Below are 20,808 nucleotides of genomic sequence, written 5' to 3'. Positions count from 1 at the left end.
AATTTAATTGGACCCCCGGAAGACCACACGTTCCACTTTTACATCAACGTTTGTAGTCTAAATACTGTAATGTCACATTATTCTAGTACACAATATTTCATTTATATTCATAAAACATACATTATATACAAAAGTATGTGGACTCCCCTTCAAATGAGTGGATTTGGCTATTTCATAAAATCGAGCACACAGCCATGCAATCTCCATAGACAAACATTGGTAGTAGAATGGCCTTACTGAAGAGCTCTGTGACTTTCAACGTGGCACCATCATAGGATGCCACCTTTCCAACAAGTCAGTTCGTCACATTTCTGTCCTGCTAGAGCTGCCCCAGTCAACAATAAATTAAGCCAAAGCATATTGAATGTACAGTAACAGACAGTTACATGACCTACAGCATGGTCGTGCAATTTAATGTTTCCGACATTTTCGGACCACTTAACAACTATTGATTTAGAACCACAGAGAGTTACCGCAAGTTGCAAAGAAAACAGGAGCTGCCTCCACTATTCCAGCACCAATTCAACTTCAACATCGTCAAATCACCTCTGCTAATACAGTGACGACTAAAATATACCAATAACAATTTAGTTCAATCAACGTAAGCTAAATATGACGTGGCTGTCCATTTCTGTTTGCGCGTGTATGTACATGCCTGTTCGTACAAGCAGAAAAACATGTTCTGTCCTCGGTTGCAACACTCACTACCGAGTTCCAAACTGCCTCTGTAAGCAACATCGCCACATCGCACAATAACTTTTCACTCGCCTAAGATCATCATGCGCAATGCCACGTGTCCCTGGAGTGATGAATCACGTTTCACCATCTGGCAGTACAACAGACAAATCTGGGTTTGGCGGATGCCAGGATACCTTACCTGCCCCAATGCATAGTGCCAACTGTAAAGTTTGGTGGAGTCCCAGTGAAGGGAAATCGTAACGCTACAGCATACAATGACATTCTAGATGATTCTGTGCTTCCAACTTTGTGGCAACAGTATGGGGAAGGCCCTTTCCTGTTTCAGCAAGTGCCCCCTTGCACAAAGTGAGGTCCATACATTAAGGGTTTGTCGAGATCGTTGTGGAAGAACTTGAATGGCCTGCACAGAGCCCTGACCTCAACCCCAACGAACACCTTTGGGATGAATTGGAACGCAGACTGCTAGTCAGGGATAATTACCCAACATCAGTGCCCGACCTCACTAATGCTCTTGTGACTGAATGCAAGCAAGTCCCTGCATCAATGTTACACCATCTAGTGGTAAGCCTTCCCAGAAGAGTGAAGGCTGTTATAGCAGAAAATTGGGGACCAACTCCATATTAATGCCCATAATTTTGGATTGAGATGTTCGACAAGAAAGTGTCCACATACTTTTGTAGTGTATATCATAACCATTGCAGAATAAATGTCTCACCTTTTCTGACGATGAGTTCATTTTCTCGAAGTAGCCTATAAAACCTAGCGTTCCAGTGCTTTTCTTCAGACAGAAATTCTCCGGTTGGAAGCTTACTGATGTTTTCTGTTCAAAACATGCTAAAGATTGATTCCATACATCGTTTGACTTGTTTCTACAACCTGTAACGGAACCTTTCTAGTTTTTGTCTGGACGAAGTGTTTGCGCCTCAGATTAGGATAGAAAACACTCTAAAGTTTCCAAAACTGTCAAAATGTTGTCTGTGAGTTAAACACAACTGATATTGCAGGCTAAAACCTGAGGAAAATCCAATCAGGAAGTGCCCCTATTTTTGAAACCTCTCTGTTCTTATGCATCCCTATTACCCATTTAAAGGGATATAACCAGATTCCTTTTTCTATGGCTTCCATAAGGTGTCAACAGCCTTTAGACATAGATTCAGGCTTTTATTTTGAAGATTGAGCGTGAACGACCACATTGCGTAAGTGGATCGGTGGGGGCTCTCAGAGTGAGTTGTGCGCAAAAGAGAAAGGCGGCCATTGTTACACCCGGTCCTAGTAAAAAGCCAACTGTCCCGGTTGATATATTATCAAATAGATATTTGAAAAACACCCTGAGGATTGATTATAAAAAATGTTTGACATGTTTCTGTGGACATTATGGATGTAATTTGGAATATAATTTGGATATAATTTTTGTCTGCGTTGTCGTGACCGCTCTTTCCGGTGGATTCCTGGGCATAACGTACCAAACTAACGGAGGTATTTGGATATAAAAAATATCTTTATGGAACAAAAGGAACATCTGTTGTCTCGTGAGTGACAACATCCGAAGATCATCAAAGGTAAACGATTAATTTGATTGCTTTTCTGATTTTCGTGACCAAGTTACCTGATGCTAAGTGTACCTATTGTTTTGTCGAGCAATCGATAAACTTACACAAACGCTTGTATTGCTTTCGCTGTAAAGCATAATTTCAAAATCTGAGACAACAGGTGGATTAACAAAAGGCTAAACTGTATTTTGCAATATTGCACTTGTGATTTCATGAATATGAATATTTTCTAGTAATATTATTTGACTGTGGTGCTATGCTATTCAGCGTTGCTGATGACAATTATACCCGATCCGGGATGGGTGGTTCAGAGAGGTTAACAAGAATATAAGCTTTCTGCCCATATAAGACACTTATATTTGTTGTTTACAACAACGCTCTAGTCACATTATGCATATTGAGCAACAAGACGGGACACCGACAAGTTGCCCTTACCTAACAATGCAGTTTTTTTTAAAGTGCAGAAAAATATATATAAGTATTTTCTTTTTAGAACAAATATTTTAAGAGCAGCAGTAAAATAACAGTAGCAAGGGTACTGGAGTCTGACTGGAGTCTTCAACAATTTTAGGGCCTTCCACTGACACCACCTGGTATAGAGGTCCTGGATGGCAGGAAGCTTGGCCACAGTGATGTACTGGGCCGTTAGCACTACCCTCTGTAGTGCCTTGCGGATTCAGTCCCAGGGTCCTTAGCTTAGTGATGAAGGCACTATGGTGTGGAATGCTGTGCTGTAGTCAATGAATAGGGGCGGCAGGTAGCCTAGTGGTTAGAGAGTTGGACTAGGAACCCGAAAGGTTGCAAGATCAAATCCCCGAGCTGACAAGGTAAAAATCTGTCATTGTCACTGTTCCTAGGCCGTCATTGAAAATAAGAATTTGTTCTTAGTTGACTTACCTAGTTAAATAAAGGTTAAATACATAAAAAAAATAGCATTCTCACACACAGTGGTCCTTTTGTCCAGCTGGGAAAGGGCAGTGTGGAGTGCAATAGAGATTACATCATCTGTTGATCTGTTGGGGCGGTATGCAAATTGGAGTGGGTCTAGGGGTTTTGGGAAGATGGTATTGATATGAGCAATGACTAGCCTTTCAAAGGACTTCATGGCTACAGACGTGAGTGCTACGGGTCGGTAGTCAGGTTAACTTTGTTCTTGGACACAGGGACTATGGTGGTCTGCTTGAAACATATTGGTATTACAGACTCAGTCAGGGAGAGGTTGAAAATGTCAGTGAAGATGTAGGGTTAAAATGGATTTTGGGGGTCTTTCGAAAGACTCCCACCATTGATTATGTTATCAGTTTGCTTATGTGCAATTGTACTTATGCTCACTGTATAGCTGAATATTGAGGCCTCTGTCTGTGTCTAGCTCTCTGCCAAAACCCACAGCCCCTGGGAGAGAAGGTGAGAAAAGGGACCGCTGTCGTGGGTTGAAGAAGGTGAGGACCAAGGTGCAGCGTGGTACGTGTTAATCTTTTATTATGAATTGAACACTGAATGGAAAAAACAACAAAAGATAATGAATGAAACCGAAACAGTTCTCTCTGGTACAGAATACAGAATACAAAACAGAAAACAATCACCAACAGCCAAAATGGGCAAAACAGGCTACCTAAGTATGATTCTCAATCAGAGATAACGATCGACAGCTGCCTCTGATTGAGAACCATACCAGGCCAAACACAGAAATACAACATAGAAAAAAAGAACATAGACTACCCACTTCAACTCACGCCCTGACCAAACTAACACACACACATAATAAAGGAACTAAGGTCAGAACGTGACACCGAGGGTGATAGCGAGACACAGAGAGACTGGGTCTGGTTTTCTCTGAAACAAGGGCAGATTTGCATGCCACTGAGACAGGTTCTCAGAAACCTGTCTCAGTGTTAAGAATAACTTGTTCTTTTAGCTGCATATGCAGGTTTTGACATAGGAGATAGGTGTGATCTTGAGTATATAAGATCCGGCCTTTCTTTTGTTCGGGGCAGAACTCAGGAGAGGCATCAGTTGTATGCCTGCTGTTTTATCTTTGACTTCTGTCTCCAGCTGTATTTCGGTTAAACATTTTAGGATTTAGAAGTGCACATTTTGAGTGTTCCTTATTTGTTATGTAAATAACAGAGCCCAGAAAAGTGGAACCAACAAAGACACTTGCCAGTTAGGAAGCGCATGCTCGGAGTACACGTCCTGGTAATCCGTCTGGCCCTGCGGCCTTGTGAATGTTGACCTGTTTAAAGGTCTTACCCACATCGGCTACGGAGAGCGTGATCACACTGTTGTCCGGAACAGTTTATGCTGTCATGCACGCTTCAGTGTTGCTTGCCTTGAAGCGAACGTAGAAGTAATGTAGCTCGTCTGGTAGGCTCGTGTCATTGGGCAGCTCGTGGCTGTGCTTGCCTTTGTAGTCTGTAATAGTTTGCAAGCCCTGCCACATCCGACGAGCGTAGGAGCCGGTCTAGAACGAATCAATCTTAGTCCTGTATTGAGGCATTACTTGTTTGATGGTTCGTCAGAGGGCATATCTTATAAGCTTCCGGGTTAGAGTCTCACTCTTTAAAAGCGGCAGCTCTCCCCTTTAGCTCAGTGCGGATGCTGCCTGTAATCCATGGCTTCTGGTTGGGATATGTATGTACGTATGGTCACTGTGGGAAAGACATCATCAATGCACTTATTGATGAAGCCAATGACTGATGTGGTGTACTCCTCAATGCCATCGGAAGAATCCCGGAACATATTCCAGTCTGTGCTAGCAAAACAGTCCTGTAACAGTCCTGTCATCTGACCACTTCTTTATTGACCGAGTCACTGGTGCTTCCTGCTTTAGTTTTTGCTTGTGAGCAGGAATCAGGAGGGTAGAATTATGGCCCGATTGGCTATGGAGGGCGGGGTAGAGCTTTGTATGTGTCTCTGTGTGTGGAGTAAAGGTGGTCTAGTTTTCCCCCCTCTTGTTGCACATGTAACATGCTGGTAGAAATGAGGTCAAATGGATTTAAGTCCATTTAAAGTCCCCGGCCACTAGGAGTGTCCCCTCTGGATGAGCGCTTTCCTGTTTCCGTATGGCCGTATACAGCTCATTGAGTGCGGTCTTAGTGCCAGAATCAGTTTGTGATGGTAAATCGACAGCAGTGAAGAACATAGATGAAAACTTTCTTGGTAAATTGTGTGGTCTACAGCTTATCATGAGATACTCTGCCTCACGTGAGCAAAACCTTGAGACTTCCTTGCAATTAGATTTTGTGCATCAGCTGTTGTTTACAAATATACACAGACCGCCACCCCTTGTCTTACCGAAGGCAGCTGTTCTATCTTGCCGATGCAGCGTAAAACCCACCAGCTGTATGTTATTCATGTCGTCGTTCAGCCGTCGTTCAGCCATAACTCAGTGAAACACAAGATATTACAGTTATTAATGTCCCATTGGTAGGATATTCGTGGTCGTAGTTGGTCTATTTTATCATCCAATGATTGTACGTTGGCTAATACTACTGATGGTAGAGGCAGATTACCCACTCGGCGTCATATAATTACAAGGCACGCCCGACCTATGTCCCCGATATCTCTGTCTCTTTCTCATGCGAATCACAGGGATTTGGGCCTTGTTGAGGGTCTGAAGTCAAATCCTTTGCGTCGGACTCGTTACAGAAAAATCTTCATCCAGTTTATTGTAAGTAATCACTTTTCTGATATATATATATATATATATAAAAAGAGCTGTTTTCGGTCATAAGAGACGGTGGCAGAAATATTATGTACAAAATAAATTTCAAATAATGTGACAAAACACACAGAATAGCACAATTGGTTAGGAGACCTTAAAACGGCAGCCATCTCCTCCGACAGTTAAGGTTTACAGTGGCAAGAAAAAGTATGTGAACCCTTTGGAAGTACCTGGATTTCTGCATAAATTGGTAATCAAATTTGATCTGATCTTCATCTATAGACAAACATAGTGTGCTTAAACTAATAACACACACACAGTCTTTTTTTTCTTGTCTATATTGAATACATCATTTAAACATTCACAGTGTAGGTTGGAAAAAGTATGTTAACCCCTAGACTAATGACTTCTCCAAAAGCGAATTGGAGTCAGGAGTTTACTAATCACTGGCTCTGACTACCATCATTACGCAACCCTGGCACCTTTGTTACGCGCACCTGCGCCTCATCATGAGACACACCTGGACTCCATCACTTCACTGATTACCTCCCCTAGTCACTACTCTTGTCTCCTATCATTCCTTGTTCATTATATTATTAAACTCACCATCTGCTTCCGGACTCCCTCTACATTAGAGAATACTTGGAAGCAGCAGGAACACAGGGTATCTCCCAGACGGTCGACCAACAGGGATACCTACTTCGTCAGCACCACGATCAACTGGTGCAGCTGGGGATGGCTATGGAAGAGGTTCTTTGCAGTCTTCAACGTTTCGAACATAAGCGTTGCCTTCCACTAGCGGAGGATACTCTGCAACCGGCGGGCAGGCACACCAGTCCATTCAGCAGTCCGCCCAGGTCAGTAATGCCCATTTGACCCTCCTGGATAAATATGACATAACCCCATCTAAAACACCTCCAGGCTCTGATCAGGCCCTACACCCAAATAAGGGCACTGCGTTCATCCACCTCTGGCCTGCTCGCCTCCCTACCACTGAGGAAGTACAGTTCCCGCTCAGCTCAGTCAAAACTGTTCGCTGCTCTGGCTCCCCAATGGTGGAACAAACTCCCTCACGACGCCAGGACAGCGGAGTCAATCACCACCTTCCGGAGACACCTGAAACCCCACCTCTTTAAGGAATACCTAGGATAGGATAAAGTAATCCTTCTCACCCCCCCTCCCCCCCTTAAAATATTTAGATGCACTATTGTAAAGTGGTTGTTCCACTGGATGTCATAAGGTGAATGCACCAATTTGTAAGTCGCTCTGGATAAGAGCGTCTGCTAAATGACTTAAATGTAAATGTAAATGTAAATGCCCTGGCTTCCTACTCCAGTGCTCCCTCTATTTTGCACACCAAATGGGAGCCCCCACCACCGAGAGGTCCAAGGTTGCCACGGTTATTTCTCTGCTGACTGGGCGGGCGTTAGATTGGGCTACTGCCATCTGGGAGAGAGGAGAGGAGGAACTGGCTTCGTATAGGGGGGGGTCATGGCTCTGTTCAGAGGTATCTTCAATCATCCACCAGAGGGCAGAGAGAGAGGTGAGCGCCTACTCCAACCACAACAGGAAGACCAGACCGCTGCCGGTACGAGCTCACCTTCTGGACATTAGCAGCATCCAGGGGATGGAATGAGCCGGCACTCCGTTTGCTATTCAGAAGAGGAATGCCCGAGGAGGTCCAAACGGAGCTGGCATGTCGTGATGACAACCTCTCCTTGGACACACTCATCGCAATTGCCATCCATTTGGATAACCTACTTCGGGAGCATCAGTTCCCACATCGCTTCTCTCCCTTCCTCAGTGAACACTCTGTATCAGAGCCTGGCCCTATGGAGGTAGGGGTCACACGACTCCCCGCGGTGGAGTGAAGCAGACGGAGACTGCTGGGGCATATTGTCTTTATTGTGGTCAAGGGGGGCACCAGCTTCAACAGTGTCTGGTAAGTCCCAACTCAGGATCCACGAGAACAGAGGGATGGTCATGTGATCTTCCACCTCCTGGGGCAGGTATGAGTATCTCATCTTCATAATTTTCTGCCAAACCCTTTTTAGTGTCGATCATACTAGCTGGCTGTCCCTCGTGCTGTCTGCCACTGGGAACTTTATTGACCAGACCCTTACCTCTTCTCTGAAGATCCCCTCATACCCGCTCTCTTTTCTGTTTCCCTGTTCAAGCTTTTGATAATCGGCCACTAGGATCCGGAACCATCACACACATCACCACACCACTCACCCTCACATGGAGTCCATTCATCAGGAAACAATTCCCTTATTCATCATTTGTGCACCAGCTCACAAGATCATCCTCTGCCTCCCATGGATCCAACGGCATAACCCCACCATCTCATGGTCGAGGATGAGAATCACGGACTGGTCACCCGAATGCCAGTGGACATGTTTTCCTGTTCCCTCTCGAGCCCCGTGGTCTGGGATGTAGATGCAGATATTCTCCAGGCTCTGGAGAGGGAACGCGCACCCACCACCTGAGCGCATCTACATTCCCACGGGGATAAAGGAGCGGCTGTTGACCGGGGCACACATAACTGTCTTTGCTGGACATCCTGGAATCACCCGTACTATACAATCATTCTCCTGGAAGTATTGGTGGCCAACCTTGGCGCAGGATGTTATTCGCTACGTCAATTCCTGTTCTGTGTGTGCCGAAACTAAGTCCCCCCAGCATGCTCCAGCAGGGAAACTCCTTCCCGTGCCTCAGTGTCCCTGGTCTCATCTATCCATTGACTTTTTCACAAATCTCCCCTCTGACGGTTTCACCACCATTTTGGTGATTGTGGATAGATTCTCCTAATCATATCGTTTCATCCCTCTCTGATCTCTCCCTACTGCTATACAGGTCACTGAGGCACTGTTCCAGCAGGTCATCCGGCATTGTGGCCTTCCGGAGGACATCGTCTCTGACCGTGGCCCTCAATTCACATCACAAGTATGGAGAGCCATCATAGAGAAGCTTGGGGTCACGGTCTGGCAGGTGGAGAGGATGAACCAGGATCTGGGGAGGCACGTCCATCGGCTCCTGTGTTTTTTCCTGGTGATTGCGTCTGGCTCTCCACCAGGAACCTCCCACTCCAGCTGCCCTGTAAGAAGCTGTGCCCCTGGTTTGTGGTGCTGTTTAATGTTCTCCGGAGGGTCAACGAGGTGACGCATAGATTACAGCTCCCCAGTGACTGACTCATGTCTCCCTTCTCAGGCCGGTGGTTCCTGGTCCACTGGCTGAGGTTGTCCCCCACGACACCCCTCCGCCCCCCCTGGATGTCCATGGTGGTCCCACCTAGGCTGTCAGATCCCTACTGGACTCCCAACGTCATGGGGGTCAGCTCCAGTACCTGGTGCACTGGGAGGGGTACGGTACAGAGGAGCGGTGTTGGGTTCCGGTGGAGGACATTCTGGATCCCAACATCATCCAGGATTTCCACCTTCGCCGTCCTGTTTTGTCTACTCCCTCTCCGGCACTCAAAGTTTCCTAATTTGTGGACGTGGTCGAGGGGAATTCCTTATGACATGAATATACTCCACACCATAGTATGCCTTGATTGTGTAGTGCTTAATATACACTTGTAGTATCCTGTAGTATCCGTCTATCATGTAGTAATAATAATAATATATTTGTAAGGCACTTTTCATTATACAAGAATGAGCTCAAAGTGCATAAAATAAAAAGACAAAATAAAGAAATAGTAAAAAGGTTAATAGAGGGAATTAGGTAGGTGTAACGTCCGTCGTCGGGATGAGACCAAAGCGCAGCATGGAAAGTGTTCATCTTACTTTATAAGAATGAACAGCAAAAAAACAACAAAGGGGGAAAAATGAACGTAAAGCTCTGCAGGGCTAATACAGCTACTGTGCAAAAACAACATCCCACAAACTAGGGTGGAAAACAGGCTGCCTAAGTATAATTCCCAATCCGAGATAACGATAGTCAGCTGCCTCTGATTGGGAACCATACCCGGCCAACATAGCAATAGAAAACTAGAATGCCCACCCAAATCACACCCTGACCTAACCAAATAGAGAGGGAGGGTCCGGGTGGGCATCTAGCCTCCAGTTCGGGGCATAGACCCCGCTCCGCTTGCTGATCCATCCGCCTCCATGGAACCGGACCGTGGATCGTCGCCGGAGGCTCCGGACTGCGGACCGTCTCAGGAGGTTCCGGATTGCAGACCATCGCCGGAGGCTCCGGACTGCGGACCGTCCCAGGAGATTCCGAACTGCGGACCGTCTCAGGAGGTTCCGGACTGCGGACCGTCTCAGGAGGTTCTGGACAGCGGACCGTCTCAGGACGTTCCGGACTGGGAACTGTCGCCGGAAGCTCTGGACTGGTGTCACGCTCCTTACCCGCTCTGCAGCGCTCTCAACGCCAGCACCTCTCTCCGGAATCTTGCATCGAGCTCCTCACTCGACTCCCTGACTGGCTCTGGTTCACCCCTCGGCTCCGCCGACCACTCCGTGTGCCTCCCCCAACAGAATTTGGGACTGCCTCTCGGGCCTCCGTCGTGGTTGCGACTCCCGGAGTCGTCGTTGATCCTCCTTCGCTGCCTCCCCCTGCTTCCATGGCAGGGTCTTGTCCCTCGCCATAATATCCTTCCATGTCCATGATGTCCTCCACTCACTTTTCTCCCGAGCCCAGGATCCCTGCTCCTCCTGGCCACGCAGCTTGGTCCTTTGGTGGTGGGATGTTCTGTTATGTCCGTCATCGGAATGAGACCAAAGCGCAGTGTGGAATGTGTTCATCGTACTTTATTAGAATGAACACCAAAAAAACAACAAAGGGAAAAAAACTAAAGTAAAGTTGCAGGGCTAATACAGCAACTGTGTGAAAACAACATCCCACAAACTAGGGCAGATGTTGTGTCAGGCTTTGTTTTAATGGACACCTGTGTGTCATCTGCGTAGCAGTGGATTTGGACACTGTACTGTATGAAGATCTGGCCAAGTGGGAGCATGTAAAGCAGGAAGAGGATAGATCCTAACACCAGCCTTGTGGGACAATGCAGGTTATGGTGGAATCCCCTGATCTTGCCTCACCAAAGGTGATGTACTGCTTAGGGTTACAAAGGAAGGACGTGAACCAGTTAAGGGCAGTCACACAGATGGCAGTGTGCTCTCTGAGGCGCTGCAGTGGAATGGTGTGATCTACTGTGTCAAAATCAGCACTGAGGTCCAGAAGAATCAGGATGGTGTGGTATCATGTGTCTGCAGCCATGAGCATATAATTTACAACCTTCACCAGGGCTGTTTCAGTACTGTGCATGGTCCATAAAGCTAGACGGGAGAGCCTCACAAAGCTGGCTAGTACTGAGGTGTGTGTGAAGCTAAGTTGTCACTACCTTCTCCAGGATTTAAGACAAAAATGGGAGATTGGAAATAGGCCTATAGTTTGAGAGAAGGTCTTGTCAAGGGATAGTTTCTTGAGCAAGGGGGTGGAGGGACTTGTTGAACAGGTTGGTTACAAACTGGATGAGAGCAGATGAGCAAGTTTTGAACAGTGATGTTGGAATAGGGTTGAGTGGGCGACTGATAGTTTTCATTTTTTAGATTTAGATAATACGGCAGAAGGTGAGACTAGAGCAAAGACACTTAGAGGGGGGTGGATATGGTTGGGGGAGTAGGAGCCAGGTTGGGGGATACTATCTTCTTTCGGATGGTTTTGATTTTAGCCTTGAAGAACTAAAATCTGCTGTTGGAAGGCCACTGATGGGGAAAACAAGGTCCTGGGATTTCCTCGGTCGTTGTCTATCATGGCAGAGTAGAAGGTGGAGCGGGCTGCATTTAGTACCTTGAAATAGCAAGCATGGTGGTTTTTATACGCCAACACATGAAGAGTTAGGCCAGTACTACAGATGCTCTAGCACCTCTGTGAACCACGGGGATGACCATTGGTAGGATACTTAGCGTGTTTTTTTAGGGACAAGGCTATTTGTGTTGCCTAAAGTGCAGGTAAATACAGGTTGAACATCTCATCAGGGTTGGAAGTCCAGGAGTACTCACAGATTTTGTCACAGACCTATGATCAGATACAGCTAGCTCATGTACATCCAGGTCTGAGGCAGGGACTTCTCCAGTGATGATGAGGTCTAGTGTATTTCCACGATTGTGTGGGGACGTTGACATGCTGTACCAGGTTGAGACAGTCAAGCAAGTTCAGGAGGTCAGTAGCAGAGGAACATTTTCTTGAATCAATGTGATTATCACCTAGAATAACAACATTGGAGACGGTAGGAAACAAAGATGAGATCAACTCAGAAAACTCTGTATTACGTTAGTGCCTTGTTGCAAACAGGATGCATGTTTTTGAATATTTGTTATTCTGTACAGGCTTCCTTTTTTACTCTGCCAATTAGGTTAATATTGTGGAGTAACTACAATGCTATTGATCCATCCTCAATTTTATCGTATCACTGGCATTAACCTCTCTGCGCACCGAACCCGTTAGCGGGATTAAATTCGACAACATACGGTGACCGCTACATAAATAGTCATATTAAACATTCATGAAAATACAAGTGTCTCACATGGGTCGAAAGCCTAGAATCTTGCTAATCCAACTGCGTTGTCAGTTTTAAAAAAGGATTTACTGCGAAAGAATACGATCTGATTATCTGAGAACAAAGCCCCATAAAAAATAATTATTTCAACCAGCACAGGCATAACAACATCACAAATTGCAATAAAATAAATGGTTTACCTTTGACGATCTTCCGCTGTTTGCAATCCCAATGCTCATTGTTACACAATGAATGGTCTTTTGTTTGATAAAATCCATTTTTATAGCCTAACACAAAACATTTTGTGAACCGCTTGTGTCGTGAATCCCGTCTCATTCCGTTTTCGCCGACACATTCGATGTAAATACACACACTAAACGTGACTTTTCCAGTCATGTTTGGTTTCATTGCAATCAACTGGTTTGTTTGTAACACAACCAAACCTGATGGGTCATTTCGCGGGACGTATTGACTGAAAGAAACTGATTTGAAGACAAGTAATGACATCATTGTGCACCAATGATATGACCGCTGTTTCGTTGTTTGACTGTATTTTAACCCAATGACCACTGATTGTCTTGAAATCTAGCTGGGTAGATAGCCAATGAGCTGAGGTAAACGGCAAAATTAAATGTTTATGTGTTGGAAGACCAACCCATGTAGTAAACTCCGGCGTAAAGAGGTTCATTCGCCATTGAAGATTCATACCGGAAGGAGCCACGCATGTTACGCACAGCATTGTTTTGGTAAAGCGCATCTTCAGCTGTTTATATATCAATCAGTATGGCGACTAAGTCAGGGAAAGCTAAATCTAAGTCTAGATATACAGATGTACACACCATTTTAGAAGAAATTGATCAGGAAAGTGACACAGAGATTGTTGAAGGACGATTCATTTAGCAATTACCAAATGGAGGAATATTTTTTGAACGGAGAGGACATCATTTTGGACTGGTAAGTTCTTCTTATGCTAATGCCGTTGTTTGAAATGAATAATATAAAATGTTATTTGTGAAATGAAATAGCCTATTTGAGGCTGTTGAGGGGAGGGCAGGCCCACAACAATGGCCAAAGTGAAATGGAGACAGTAGATACAGCTGGTCTGTCATAATATAATAGAGACAGTAGATCTGGCTGAAATGTCATAATATGTGAAACTATTCTAACTGAACATTTTCTATCACAGTGACACTAACTCCGAATGGCAGTCCCCAGGGCCAAGGTTTCCATCCCCCACTGAAGCTGGTTCATCCATCTCCTGCCACAAGTAGTGTTCATCTGCCCAAATGTATTTCTGCAGGCATGGATGTGCCTCAGGGCCAAAAGTGCACAGCATGGAGGCGTCGCTGTGTTCTTTGCAAAATGAAGTCGCCCATCACCTGCACCATCACCTGCACCACATGCTTGGTGGGTCACCAAGCATTTTTACAGCAGAAAGATACTGCTATAGCACCTGGCATCAGCAGCACAATATTGTGTAGAGGACTGAGGGTCTTCCAAATATTGAAAGTGTTATTTTGTAAATGTATATATATATATATATATATATATATATATATATATATATATATATATATATATATATATATATATATATTCATGTTTTTTCTCCATTCTTTGGGGAGGGGAGTGTGTTAGTATACCATTTTGGTATTTGTATATAGTTATTCCATTCCAAATGTATAACTTCACCAATTTGGCCACTTGGGTACATTTGGGCTACTTGTGTGGGACACCTGGGTGACTTCATGATAAATGTCATGTAGCACGCTCATTTTGGAAGTTATCATTCTGAGACTTTGCACAAGTACTGTTGCCCTCTTATGTTTTTCACTGAAATTGTCCCCATCATCCTATCTGAATGTTTGTTTTGTCTTGTTCATTTTAAAGATGATGATACAACAATAAAAATGAAAAAACATATGTTTTTTTCATTGTATTATCTAAACCAGATCTATTGTGTTATATTCTCCTACATTCAATTCACATTTACACAAACTTCAGAGTGTTTTCTTTCAAATGAAATCAAGAATATGCATATCCTTGGTTCTGAGCCTGAGCTACAGGCAGTTAGATTTGGGTATGTCTTCAGGTGGGAATTGAATAAAGTAGGGGGGTAGCTGTTAACCTCTGTAACTGTTTTAATGTCACCATTGGCATCATGCAAAATCTCTGAGAGGTTTCCATTCCTCTCTGGCAACTGAGTTAGGAAGGATGCCTGTATCTTTGTAGTAATCAATAGCTTCACCATTACTCAAAGGGATATTCAATGTCTGCTTTTTGTTTTTTTACCAAGTGGGCCAATAGGTGCCCTTCTTTGTGAAGCATTGAAAAACCTCCCTGGTCTTTGTGGTTGAATCTGTGTTTCAAATTCACTTCTCGCCAGAGGGACCTTACAGCTAATTGGATGTGTGAGGTGCAGAGATCATATTAAACACTATTATTGCAAACAGAGTGAGACCTTGCAACTTATTATGTGAATTGTTAATCACAATTTTACTCTTGAACTGTTTTAGTCTTGCCATAACAAAGGGGTTGAATACTTACATTTTTATTAATTTGTAAAAATGTGGAAAAACCTAATTCCACTTTGACATTATGGGGTATTGTGTGTAGGCCAGTGACACAAACTCTCAATTTAAAATTCAGGTTGTAACAAAAACAAATGTAGAAAAAGTCAAGGAGTGTGAATACATTCTGAAGGCACTGTATATATACGTTACGAAATGAATAGTAACAAAAATACCTTATAAGTATTCAGACTCTTTGCTATAGACTTGAAATTGAGCTCAGGTTCATCCTGTTTCCATTGGTCATCCTTGAGGTGTTTCTACAACTTGATTGGACATTTACATTTACATTTAAGTCATTTAGCAGACGCTCTTATCCAGAGCGACTTACAAATTGGTGCATTCACCTTATGACATCCAGTGGGACAGTCACTTAACAATAGTGCATCTAAAACTTAGGGGGGGGTGAGAGGGATTACTTATCCTATCCTAGGTATTCCTTAAAGAGGTGGGGTTTCAGGTGTCTCCGGAAGGTGGTGATTGACTCCGCTGTCCTGGCGTCGTGAGGGAGTTTGTTCCACCATTGGGGGGCCAGGGCGGCGAACAGTTTTGACTGGGCTGAGCGGGAGCTGTACTTCCTCAGTGGTAGGGAGGCGAGCAGGCCAGAGGTGGATGAACGCAGTGCCCTTGTTTGGGTGTAGGGCCTGATCAGAGCCTGGAGGTACTGAGGTGCCGTTCCCCTCACAGCTCCGTAGGCAAGCACCATGGTCTTGTAGCGGATGCGAGCTTCAACTGGAAGCCAGTGGAGAGAACGGAGGAGCGGGGTGACGTGAGAGAACTTGGGAAGGTTGAACACCAGACGGGCTGCGGCGTTCTGGATGAGTTGAAGGGGTTTAATGGCACAGGCAGGGAGCCCAGCCAACAGCGAGTTGCAGTAATCCAGACGGGAGATGACAAGTGCCTGGATTAGGACCTGCGCCGCTTCCTGTGTGAGGCAGGGTCGTACTCTGCGGATGTTGTAGAGCATGAACCTACAGGAACGGGCCACCGCCTTGATGTTGGTTGAGAACGACAGGGTGTTGTCCAGGATCACGCCAAGGTTCTTGGCGCTCTGGGAGGAGGACACAATGGAGTTGTCAACCGTGATGGCGAGATCATGGAACGGGCAGTCCTTCCCCGGGAGGAAGAGCAGCTCCGTCTTGCCGAGGTTCAGCTTGAGGTGGTGATCCGTCATCCACACTGATATGTCTGCCAGACATGCAGAGATGCGATTCGCCACCTGGTCATCAGAAGGGGGAAAGGAGAAGATTAATTGTGTGTCGTCTGCATAGCAATGATAAGAGAGACCATGTGAGGTTATGACAGAGCCAAGTGACTTGGTGTATAGCGAGAATAGGAGAGGGCCAAGAACAGAGCCCTGGGGGACACCAGTGGTTAGAGCGCGTGGTGAGGAGACAGATTCTCGCCACGCCACCTGGTAGGAGCGACCTGTCAGGTAGGACGCAATCCAAGCGTGGGCCGCGCCGGAGATGCCCAACTCGGAGAGGGTGGAGAGGAGGATCTGATGGTTCACAGTATCGAAGGCAGCCGACAGATCTAGAAGGATGAGAGCAGAGGAGAGAGAGTTAGCTTTAGCAGTGCGGAGCGCCTCCGTGATACAGAGGAGAGCAGTCTCAGTTGAATGACTAGTCTTGAAACCTGACTGATTTGGATCAAGAAGGTCATTCAGAGAGAGATAGCGGGAGAGCTGGCCAAGGACGGCACGTTCAAGAGTTTTGGAGAGAAAAGAAAGAAGGGATACTGGTCTGTAATTGTTGACATCGGAGGGATCGAGTGTAGGTTTTTTCAGAAGGGGTGCAACTCTCGCTCTCTTGAAGACGGAAGGGACGTAGCCAGCGGTCAGGGATGAGTTGATGAGCGAGGTGAGGTAAGGGAGAAGGTCTCCGGAAATGGTCTGGAGAAGAGAGGAGGGGATAGGGTCAAGCGGGCAGGTTGTTGGGCGGCCGGCCGTCACAAGACGCGAGATTTCATCTGGAGAAAGAGGGGAGTCTACCTTTGGTTAATTCAGTTGATTGGACATGATTTGGAAAGTCACACACCTGGTCCTACAGTTGACAGTGCATGTAAGAACAAAAACCAAGCCATGAGTTTGAAGGAATTGTCCGTAGAGCTTCGAGACAGGATTGTGCCGAGGCACAGATCTGGGGAAGGGTACCAAAAAATGTCTGCAGCAATTGAAAGTCCCCAAGAAGACAATAGCCTCCATCATTCTTAAATGGAAGAAGTTTCGAACTGTTGGGGTTCATTACCGTTTTCCTTGTCAATTATTTGCTCATTGGTGAAATTAGCATTCAGACAATATCTTTAATTAAATCCTTCATAAACCTTTATTAATGCAATTGCAGACAGAAGGTGACAACAGGAACACAGCACGCATGTTTCCGTGTAAGTTCTGCAAAATAGGAAAAGTCCCAAGTTGTTTTATTAAGCCCGAAGTCCAGCCCTAGTGATGTCACTGCATGGTTGGCCGGTGCAGGTCTACAATTTTGTTTCTGGTGTCCTTTGACAGCTCTTTGGTCTTGGCCATAGTGGAGTTTGGAGTGTGACTGTTTGAGGTTGTGGACAGGTGTCTTTTATACTGATAACAAGTTCAAACAGGTGCCATTAATACAGGTAACGATTGGAGGACAGAGGAGCCTCTTAAAGAAGAAGTTACAGGTCTGTGAGAGCCAGAAATCTTGCTTGTTTGTAGGTGACCAAATACTTATTTTCCACCATAATTTGCAAATAAAATCGATAAAAATCCTACAATGTGATTTTCTGGATTTCTTTTCCTCATTTTGTCTGTCATAGTTGAAGTGTACGTATGATGAAAATTACAGGCCTCCCTCATCTTTTTAAGTGGGAGAACTTGCACAATTGGTGGCTGACTAAATACTTTTTTTGCCCCACTGTATGTGAACCCTTTAGAATTACCAGACCCACTGGCTCCAGGTCATCTATAAGTCTATGCTAGGTAAAAGCTCCGCCTTATCTCAGTTCACTGGTCACGATAACAACACCCACCAGTAGCACAAGTTCCAGCAGGTATATCTCACTGATCATCCCCAAAGATGACATCATCCCCAAATGTCATCGAGTCTCACCACAGTGGACAGTGGTGTATCATGAACTACGACCAACAACCCTGGCATTGTACTGGAGATTGAAGAACATAATGTCAACAAGTTCTACTGGCTGAGCACAAGAGATGATATCTGGTATGGAGATAAGCAGATTGTTTGTCTAATGCCAGAGCCGCTGCCAGTGAACAAAAGATCAGTTCAAATTTGCCACAGTATCTGGAAGTACTTGGAAGAGCACCTGACTGTGAAAGTGGCAGATGTGCACTGGCTACAAGTGAATAAGCTGTCAGTAGCTAGAAAGCAATGGAGATTGGCTCAGAGATGATAAGTGATGAACGCAACACAATAACATGGCAAAGACAAACATACCTGAAGTAAAAGTGAAGAACAATGCAGGAAAAATTCCATGAACAGGTTGTACTGCATACAAAATGTTCGTATCAGTGTGGTTAGGAAAACTGTTTTAGTTTATGTTCAATGTTAGTGTTTCTAATGTTCTAGTGGACATATTTAATATGTTTGTATGACAATGTTGTGTTATGAAAGACACTGTCACACCCTCCTGACCTTAGAGATCCTTTTTATGTCTCTATTTGGTTTGGACAGGGTGTGATTTGGGGTGGGTATTCTATGTTCTATTATTTTTATTTATATGTTTTGGCCAGGTAGGGTTCTCAATCAGGGACAGCTGTCTATCGTTGTCTCTGATTGAGAACCATACTTAGGTAGCTCCTTTCCCACCTGTCTTTGTGAAAAGTTGACTTTTGTTTATGGCTCATAGCCTTTAGTTTTTTTTTGTAGTGTTTATTGTTTTGTTCGGTGTCTTTTTTCCAAATAAAAAGAGAAATGTACGCTCACCACGCTTCACCTTGGTCTTCTTCCTTTAACGGCCGTGACAGACACATTTTAGTCAATAGGTGTAACGGCTGTGTGGGAAGAAGAGGAGGACCAAGGTGCAGTGTGGTAAGTGCTCATATTTGAACATTTTTAATGAACACTGAAAACAAAACAATAAACAACCATCAAACAATCCTGCAAGGTACAACACTAAACAGAAAATAACCACCCACAAAACACAATGGAACACAGGCTACCTAAATATGGTTCTCAATCAGGGACAACGATTGACAGCTGCCTCTAATTGAGAACGATACCAGGCCAACTCACGCCCTGACCATACTAAAACAAAAGACAAAACAAAGGAACTAAGGTCAGAACGTGACAAACTTGCTTCATCTTTTGGTCTTAATATTTGACCAATAAACCTCATTTTATTGTTCATATTAAATGAAATCTGAAATGATTTGTAATAAAAAATATTACTAATAAATTGTTCAAATGTATTTCAAGTAATCTTATGTTTGTCATTGGTTTCACATTAAATGTCTTAAATGTGTCACTGGTGTTACATTGCGTCACTGGTATTACTTTATGGCATATTGGTGTTCTGGCATCAGAGTTGCCCATTTTAATTTAACATGGTTTTTGTATCTACCTAACTGTTGCTACATTCATTAGTAAACATTTTAAGGATATGATCATTCAATTTTGACGACTCAACCTCAATTATTTGTAACGTTACAAAAAACAATAGTATAAATGGAAAAACGTCAGACAATAGAACGTTACACATGCATGTTTAAAGTAAATTATTACTAATCCAAACAATTTCTTAGTATTATCATTAACCTTTTCTGTCTTTGATTATATATGCAAATTAAGACTGAAATTACATTCTAGAAAGCCTGCATTCTCATCTAAAATATAGATAACACCAGTGACAAAAAGGCAGCACAAGCATTTTTTTAATGTAATGTGTAAGTCGCTCTGGATAAGAGCGTCTGCTAAATGACTTAAATGTAAAATGTAAATGTAGTAAAAATGAATTATGTTGATTTATAATGTTAAGTGGTTAACTAATATCTTACTAAGTTTTGATTTAAAAAAAAAGTAATTACAATTTCTCAAAGTTGGCTGTTCAAAAAGCCACCATTTTCATAGAATGACCCACATATGTCTTCACATTTTCCATTTCACAATTACATCATCGGAGTTTACACGGCATATGAATATGGGTTCATCTTCGGCAGTAGAACTAGGCTCTTGTACTGAGCTGTAGTGAACTGTCAAAAGAAGATGAAGCAAACAGTCCCATCTGCTGGATAGAAAGGAGCATGCAGCTCCTTCCGCAGGGAGGTAAAGTTGTCCAGCCTCTTGTTATGATCCTCGACCGAATCACGTGACATGTTCTTGTTTTGCGCATCCAGTTCCCGGCACAGCCTTTGGACTGGACGACTTCTCCCAATATCGCGGTGAAAATGGGGACACCTGAGAACCTGTCTGGCGGTACAGGTGGGCGAAGGGAGCCCCTCAGATTTGACCAGGATGCGTCCGCGACGGCCGTGGACATGGACACGGCAATTGTACTTCTCGGAGCCGGGGTGACAGCTATCACACACCCGCTGCTGTACGTCAAACTGCTCATTCAGGTAGCTAGCTAGTTACTCAATTGAGCTAAATCTACATTGGTTTGAGTTATTCATTATTTTGCCAGCAAGCACGAGGGCTATCACTTTGAGGTCCCACTTTCAGGATTATGATTGGGGTGTTTGAGTTTGCTTGCCGGCTAGCTAGGGAGTTTGCGGTCAACATCTAACGTTAGCTTATTTATAAATGTTTTGGTATTTCACCCCCTTTTCTACCATATTTCGAAAATGCTAGCTTGCTAACTAAATAACTAACGTCAGAGATGGCA

General features: G+C 44.3%; 2 protein-coding genes across 2 annotated transcripts in view; one reads left to right on the top strand and one right to left on the bottom strand.

The window, feature by feature from the left end:
* Window positions 1-15,412: 15,412 nt before the first annotated feature.
* Window positions 15,413-16,516, bottom strand: LOC124047021 (the record flags this gene model as incomplete). Its single annotated transcript, XM_046367763.1, has 2 exons — window positions 15,413-16,207; window positions 16,403-16,516. Coding segments are annotated over 2 exons (909 nt in total), but the record flags the coding sequence as incomplete, so codon positions are not given.
* A 3,774-nt stretch (window positions 16,517-20,290) lies between these two features.
* The window catches only part of LOC124046190 (mitochondrial carrier homolog 1-like), a 32,640-nt gene continuing 32,122 nt past the window's right edge, over window positions 20,291-20,808 (top strand). Inside the window, exon 1 of the mRNA XM_046366299.1 lies at window positions 20,291-20,542. Within this exon, the coding sequence (XP_046222255.1) occupies window positions 20,372-20,542 (171 nt within the window). The 5' untranslated portion in view covers window positions 20,291-20,371. The remainder of the gene's footprint in view (window positions 20,543-20,808) is intronic.

This window comes from Oncorhynchus gorbuscha, linkage group LG10 (genome assembly GCF_021184085.1).
Source record: "Oncorhynchus gorbuscha isolate QuinsamMale2020 ecotype Even-year linkage group LG10, OgorEven_v1.0, whole genome shotgun sequence".
In the NCBI taxonomy this organism is placed as follows: Eukaryota; Metazoa; Chordata; class Actinopteri; order Salmoniformes; family Salmonidae; genus Oncorhynchus; species Oncorhynchus gorbuscha.
Note: the sequence above shows the minus strand (reverse complement) of the source record. Positions and strands in the feature narration are given on the sequence as shown.